At 41.1% G+C, this 8289-nt stretch overlaps 1 protein-coding gene across 1 annotated transcript; it reads right to left on the bottom strand.

The window, feature by feature from the left end:
- Window positions 1–2323: 2323 nt before the first annotated feature.
- Window positions 2324–5360, bottom strand: LOC101126173 (nuclear factor erythroid 2-related factor 3-like). The gene is given in 3 exon segments (XM_055368080.2): window positions 2324–3566; window positions 3568–4310; window positions 5346–5360. Coding segments are annotated over 3 exon segments (2001 nt in total).
- Window positions 5361–8289: the final 2929 nt, after the last annotated feature.

Below are 8289 nucleotides of genomic sequence, written 5' to 3'. Positions count from 1 at the left end.
AGGGAGGGATTTATGTGCATTAATTCTGGAGTGACTGAAAAAGAAAAGTTCTGTTTCGGTTTTTCTATGTTCACTCCTAAAGGAGTTGCTACTGATTCTCACTCTTATCCTCAACCCTAAGGCCAGCTCAGAAATGGGGGCTGGAGAAGAAAGGCCGGCTGTTTTCTTCCTTTCTCTGTTGTCTTCCCTTCTCTGCACAGAACCAGACAGAAATATGCATATGAACTGGAATGTGATATATGACATACCAACTAGGTCTGGTTGGCTTCCCGGCCTCTCTAACCTGTTTGAACTGAAAAATAATAAACAAGACAGAAATGAGCATTTACTTTTTTTTCCTCTTGCTTCTTCCCCTTTCATCGTAGCAGTGATTTATTACTGAGTTTTCATGATCTTAGGCTGACCTGGAAGTCTAAACATTAAGACCATTAATTTGCGTAGGAAAAAAAATCTATGTATGCATTCACATAAGCTTAGAATTGTGAAATGATCCTTTTTATTTACTTATATATTTATCTTAAGAGAGAGGGTCTCTGTATGTTGCCCAGGCTGGAGTGTAGAGACTATTCACAGGCGCAATCCCAGTATTGAGCAGCACTGGAGTTTTGATCTACTCAGTTTCTGGGCTGTTTCACCCATCCTTAGGTAACATGGCAGTGCCTCACTCCCGGAAGGTCACCATATTGATGCCGAACTTAGTGCAGACACCCTATCGGCATAGCGCACAACAGCCCAGAACTCCTGGACTCAAGCAATCCTCCCACCTCAGCCTCCCAAGTAGCTAGGACTACAGATGCATGCCATCACACCCAGCTATTTTCATTTTATATCTTCATATTACATGGTGTTTTATCAGATACGAAATAATAATAAATAAAAATCAACATACAAGTTTTCTAACTAGCGGGTATTGTTTAAAGACACTGAGAGTGTTCAATTATTTTACCAACAGATGGAATTTTCTTTTTTTTTGGGGGGGGGGAACTTTATTATAAAAATCCAACGGTATATATAAACTGCACTTCTCTAGCCCAAGATATTTATGTGATACTCTACACTGTAACTCCTATGGCAGAAATAATATCTGAGAAACTTCATTTTGAAAATTTGGACATATTAAGCATTATAGTACACATTAAAATCTTGATGTTCCCCAAACTTGACAGTCATCTAGGTGAGGTCATTGCTGTCTTCAGAAAACTCAACAATCTCCTGTTTACTGTTCCAGTGAACTTAAGTGAGGTTTTCATTTCAAATGCCATTATTTCTAGAATTTACCTTACCCTGGTTTATTTTCAAATTCACCTGTTTTTTTCCCCTAATCGCTTTTGCCCATTTTAAACACTTAAATCTTTTAGATGTTTTCACTGTTACTTACTCTCCCCCTACTGTTTGTTTATATGGCTTACAATGTTCTGGTGAGATCTCAGTATTCTAAGATGGTGAGGCCATCCCTTCAGGCTGGCTTTACTGCCAGAGATTTTATGGATTTAATATACACACAATGAGTTATATTTATGCAAGTAGCCCATTCTGTCTCTGGTTACACGAGGAAGGCCTGTGGCTTAAACTACCAGTGACTGTAGGTCTTCAATGCATTCTGTATCACATAGTATTCTGTGTGTTAACTATTGGGGTAGCAGGGTGGATTTGCCTTATTTGCGCATGCTATGTTGACCTCAATTTGGCTGGAGTCTGAGCAATTTGCTATGCTGCCCTATTTGTTATTCACCTATATTCCTGAAAGTGGATATTTTGGAAGGAAAGTAAGGTAAATTTGGTTGAGATTTCGTATAAAAGTGAAAAGTTAATTTTTAATACAAAAACAAAATTTATTTCCATAGAAAGCAAAATTTATAAGTTAAATATAAAGATTAAAATAGTGTTTGAAAAGCTCACTATAGTGCTAACAAACTAAATGAAAATAAGGCTATTTTGCATGTAAAACTGAAATGCCTCTTAAAATAATTTGATCTCCAGTATTTGCTCTTTTTGAAGTAACCGACTTACTCTTAAAAAGGATGGCTGCCAAGATGGAAAGTCTTATTGGGTTTTCATGTTAACCTATTCTTTGGACATAACTACGCATTTTGTATACAATGCATTTCATGAAAAGTTGTGGCTCCCCCAGATTTCCCACAAGTGTGATCTTGAAGTCCTAAACATCTGTCCATGTAAGCTTCAAAACAGAGCCTTAACTGAGTTATTCAAGTAGCAGTACTTAAAGATATATTTCTTGAAGCAGTTTCAATGGTTTCTGATCCAAATAATCAGTTTCTGAACATTACTACTTCACAAAATAGAGTCCATCTTCAGTTTCTTTTCACTTTCTCTTTCCCTTTTGGGTTACCTTTTTGTGGCCTGAGGCCACCAGTTCTTTGGGTACTATCAAGATACTTCCATCACGGGTACACTGAAGAGCATAGTGGTTTGGATTGACTGGCCTACCTTGGTCATCTCTTAATCTACTAAAAATATCATGATAAAGGTCATGCAGTTTCTGTTTCATAATGTTAATAGCTTTGTTACATTGTGCTTGCTCTCTCTTAAGAGTTTCCTTCTTTGCTTGCAAGTTACATACATCATCTTCTAGATTCAAAATTATGTCCAATTTGTGTTTACGACAGTTCTGTGCAGCAACTTTATTTTTCCCTCTTCGTCTGATATCACGGATAAGTGAGACTTGTAGGTCTGTCAGATAATACCTACTTAACATGCTATTGAAAGAATCAACAGGCATGCCGACAATTTCATCTACAGAAAAAGGGATACGCAAAGCTTTAGCACTCCATTCATCACGGCTCAAGTTTCTATCTGTGTCTTCAAGGTACCTACTCCTTATCTTCTGTGACTTCCCAGGCCACGAAAAAGGTTCGGAAGTAGATTCTGGTGCACTTGGCTGTAAGTGGTAAGTGTGGTTATGAAATATGTGTTGAAATGTAAGATCCCCATGGAAACCAGAATCACTCTGATCCAAGTGACAAAACTTACTGGGTTCTGGGTAGTAGCCGCCTACAGCACCTTCTAAGTCATGATGGGAACTAGAGTCATGGTCAGTACGATAACCTATAGCACCTTCATCACACACAGAGTGAGAGGAATTAAACTTGATGACAGAGGTACTATTGTGACTTGAATCTAAAGAAAGGCCAGAATCAGAATCTGGTTCATCAAAAAGCTGAGAAACATCGATTGGATCAAAGTTGTCTTCTGTGGCCAATGACATTAAGTTTATCTCATCAAATATATTTACGTCAAGGTGATACAGTAGGTCTTGGCTTGTTAGATTCCTCATATGATTGTCAGCCAGTGAAAGAAATCCTGTCAAATTAGTTCCAGGAAGGGTTTGCTCAGGATTGGTGGTATGAGAATTTAACTGCAGAAACGGTTCTTGTGACTGTGGAGTCCTTGCTATTGGATCTCTTCTAAATGTACTGTTGGGACAAAGCAAGATGGCCTCATGAAGATTCACATCCTGACTTATAGCCTGGCTGAAGTTTACATGAGAATGTGCTGAAGAATTCATGCCATCACTGATACTGCCTGGAAGAGGAATATCTCCCAATATCCTCCAGTGAGTTTTCAGGCTGTGATGAAAGCAACTGGAATAAGTCTTCCAGAGAGAAAGAAGTATCTGCCCCATTCAGATGTCTCTCATTTCTAGATTCAGTGGTCTTTTCTGCCTCCCAGTCAGGTTTCTCTGCTATTTTGTTTTCATCATCATTATTCTGCTGAAGTGAGTTCTCCTTCTGGGATGTCACCCTTTCTTCATTTTCCTCACGCTGCGAACTATGATCCGCAGCTTCGTGCTTTTCTCTTAGTACCTCGTTCTCCTCGCTCGCACATCCGCCAGCGTCCGCCACCTGAGCCGTCGGTTCCGCGGGTGCCTTCTCCTCTTCCCCGGCGTCCAAGGGACCACTCCGAGCCGCTCGGGGATCCCCGCCGCCCCCCTGCACAGCCTGGCTGCCGCCGTCCACGCTGGCGCCAGCTCCTCCGGTGGACGAGGCGGCGGCGGCGCCGAGCAGCCCGTGGGCCTCATCTGCGCTCCCGGCAGCCACGCTGTGCACCAGCCACGCATCCACCCGGGCGCGAGGGATGAAGGGGACCCCGAGCACGCGCACCTCCCGGAGCAGCTGGCCCTCGGGCTGCGCGGCAGCGTCCAACTCCTGGCCCTTGGGGTGCAACTGGCCCGCGCGCCCCCACCCTCCCGAGGCCGAGAAGGGGCTGAGCGCGTAGGCGGAGCTGGCCGGGCCGCCCAGGAACAGCAGTTCGTCCCGGAGCACGGAATTTTCATCTTTGGTACATGAGTTCTAAATTGTAGACATGTCTAGAGCAACTAAACCTTAGCACCATGACCACTTGACGCATGAGCAGAAGAGGCTCCCTGCAACGGAAGAGGCTTTTGTGAATAATAGTCTATGCTTAATTGTGTCACCAAGAAACAAGGCAATGCCTAACCTCCTGCTCCAGATAATGCCAGCTCTCTGCCAGCTGACCAGGAGCCTATTACTCCCAACCTCCTAAAGAAGGAGTCTGTAGAAGGCCTTGGCTCTCACCTGCCCACTCTGCCTCTGGAAACTGCAAGACAGAACAATTGTCCAGTGGCTCCCATATGAAACATACTAAACTGGCTGTCTTCCGCTATGAGATTATTATACTAATCCTTTAGCTTATAATGAATTATTAAGAAAGCATACTTAACATTTGCCTTTTAAAGCTGTGTGTGTAAACCTGTTTCATACAAACCAATGCAGAAATAAACATGTTGAACTAACATATTCTCAACATTTGCTTCTAAAGGTGTTTCTCTAACACTTCCATTTATGGAAAAAAACCAGCTTATGATGCATCTTTAAGAAAGCATGCTTACAGTCACTTCATCTCAGTCATTAGCAGCAGCCCAAACCCTGCCTGTCAGCCACCATCACCCAAACTAGCAGGCACATGCACTAATATGACCCGATTTCCCTTCCTCTCCACCCTCCAAAACCCTGCTGGTGCATTCTATGGAATGTACAGTGTATCATCAGGAAACTCACTTTATCCTCAAACTCTTCTCTAAACCTTCTCCTCTCCTCTTACATGCCCTATCTGAAACGTGCTTATTCCATAAAAACATCTCTTCCTCCTTCCCCACAGCCCTCTAGAGAAGCAGCTATCTTTTCTTACCCCATGAGGCATGGGGTCTAGGAATGGGATATTGTCCTTTCTAAGCTAGAAAACCTAGCAGTTCGCTCTTTAAATTATATCCCAACTCTGTTCAATTCACTGCCTCTTCACCACCGCTATCATCACCCAGGCCATGCCAACCCTCTCCTAACCTGTCTCTTTCTCTCCACCCTTACCATCCTGTGGTCCATCTCTCCATAGCAGTCATCTTACTTTTAACTGGCTGTGATATCACATCTCTCTCCTCCTTAAAATCCATCAGGAGTTTTAGTCCTCACTTTGCCTTGGAAAACCTGCATGATCTGGGCCCTGCCTCCATCTCTGTCTCTTGTGCCACTTCTGGCTTTGCCCACTGTAGTGAAGAGAATTGTGTCCCCCAAAAAGACATGTTGAATCTCTAACACAGCCTACCCTCATACCTGTGAACATGATCTTATTTAGAAATAGGGTCTTTGCAGATGTTATCAAGTTAAGATGATGTCATTACAGAAGGCCCTAAATCCAATGACTGATGTCCTTATTAGAAGAAAAGGCCATGTAAAGACAGAGACATTGGCAGGGCATAATGGCTCATGCCTGTAATTCCAGCACTTTGGGAGGCCAAGGCAGGAGGTTCACTTCAGCCCAGGAGCTCGAGTCCTGCCTGGGGAACATGGCAAGACTCTATCTCTTAAAAAAAAAAAAAAAAGAAAAGAAAAGAAAAAAAAAGAAAAAATTAGCAGGGCATGGTGGTGCACATCTGTGGTCCCAGCTACTCAGGAGGCTGAGGCAGGAGGATGGCTTGAACCTAGGAGGTCAAGGCTACAGTGACCCATGTTCATGTCACTGCACTCCAGCCTGGGTGACAGAAGGAGACACTGTCTCAAAGAAAAGAGACACAGAAAGAATGCCAGGTGACAATGAAGGCAGAGATTGGAGCAACGCATCTACAATCCTCCCATAGAGGATCCTTTCTTGTCCTTCCTAGCTTTTGGTAGCTAAGAGGGACTATAGCCTGCTGACACCCTAATTTCAGACTCTGGTCTCCAGAACTGTGAAGCAATAAATTCCTGTTGAACTAAGCCACCCAGTTTGGGGTCATTTGTTATGGCAGCCCTACACCACTAATGAACCCACACTACTCTAGGCATATTGACCCCTCTGGGCTCCTTGAACACACCAAGCTGATTCCTGACCTAAAAACTGTGTTCTAACTTTTCCCTCTGACCAGAATGTTCTTCCTATCTTTATATGACCAGCACTTACATGCCATTCATCTCAGCTTAAATGTCACCTCCCCATTTTCAAACATTCTACCTAAAATAGCTACCCAGCTACTTTCTATTACATTAACCTGTTTTAGTCCCCTGCATAGCCTATAGCTATCTGATGTTACACATGATTGTTTATCTATCATCTGTTTTTCTCCATGCACTAGATGAGAACAGTGACTTGATTATCTTAGTTATTGCTGTCTCCTGCATGCCTAGACAGCACATTGTAGCTACATAGGTAAGGTGACCAATTTGTCCCAGCTTGCCCAGGAATGGTTTTAAAACAGTTTCATGTCCTGGGAGGCCCCTCGGTACCAGGAAAACCAGGATGGCTAATCACTTTACTAGTAGACATTGTCAATCAATCCAATTATCTGTAAATATTAGAAACTGAATGCATTCATTAAACTTTCAAAGAAATAAAATTCTTACTCTAAAATCTAACACAACGTAATTGAGTATTTTAGTCACAGGTGGCCACTAAATGGCTAGATTCATTAACATACCAGCTTTCATTAAAATCACCCTAAGGTGAGGAGACATTTCATTCCAATTAAAGTATTAAGGTACTCAGCTGTTTCTCATGGTACTGTAAGCGTATAGAACTATATACCTTTGAAGAATTTATAATTCCCATGTGTATTTCTGAAAAATCATTAAAATTTTCCATGCTGAAAAAAAAGATGGATTTACAAATACTATGACTAACTCACATTTTTAATGTTTTTTCTGAAATTTTTGTCACTAACATGAAAAATCTATATTGGGACAGATAAAACTGTGAATACAATGACATCTTGTATCCAGGGATTTAAAATATAGCAAATATGTATTTATTCACTAGAGTGACCACCTGAAGATTTTAATAGATGCAGAAAAAAAATCAGCTTCTCAGAAAGAAATCTATTGTTGGAAATGTTCTGAAAGCAAGTTTTTCTCAAGTTTGCAGCCCTTAGGTAAGAGATAATCCACAGCTGGTGTCATTTTCTAAGAGAACCTCATAAAGTCACTAAGGCAAAAAGAGGCTCATCTCAAGAATTCTTGTCTGCAGTGAAGATTTGCCACCCTGATCACTCTAGAGATTAAAATTTGCTCAAGGGAACAGTTTCTAAAACAGAGCTTGTAATTTCAGGAAATTTTATTCTTTCTTATTCCCAGAGATTAGATCAATCTGATCTTGGCAAGATACACCACTTTTGTAAACTTGTAAACACATGCAAGCAATATTTATATGCTATGTATTAAATATATATGTAGCAAAATTTAAAGCATGAGCAGACATAATAAAATGCCCAATTATCATTGTGTGGACCTATGGGAAGAAATAAAGGGAACAGGATCAGAGAGAAGATCAAGGGAACTTCAACTTTACTAGAAATGTTTCTTAATTTTATGAGTTTAATATGTTCTTATGGGTGCTAATGCTTGTTACATTATTTTTTCTTTTTTTCCTTTTACCTTTTCCAATTAACAAACAAGAAATAAATAAATAGCTATTGCTCCCAAGAGTCATTTGACTTTCCTTCAAGGAGTGTGACAAGCCAAGGAAAGAAATAGAGAGTTCAAGATGAAGCAGCCTTTGGCCTATGTGTCTGAAACCCTTGAAGCTGTAAGAGATCAAGATGGATTATTCTAGTTAGAAGTTGGTCAGTGCGTAGGTAGGTTTCTCTCTTTATACACTTGTTATTAGAAAAAAGGTATTTTGCAAAAATGCAGTTCTGATGAGAGCATTTTATAAATAAAAGCCTGGCACTTGTTGAGAGAGGTGGAGTAAGGATGAGAAGACAGGGATGAAGGTATGGGGAAATGACAGTCAAAGGGTACAGAATCTCAGTTTCACAGAATAATATAGGTTTTTTTTAGTTCT

The sequence above is a fragment of the Gorilla gorilla genome, chromosome 17, assembly GCF_029281585.2.
Source record: "Gorilla gorilla gorilla isolate KB3781 chromosome 17, NHGRI_mGorGor1-v2.1_pri, whole genome shotgun sequence".
In the NCBI taxonomy this organism is placed as follows: domain Eukaryota; kingdom Metazoa; phylum Chordata; class Mammalia; order Primates; family Hominidae; genus Gorilla; species Gorilla gorilla.
Note: the sequence above shows the minus strand (reverse complement) of the source record. Positions and strands in the feature narration are given on the sequence as shown.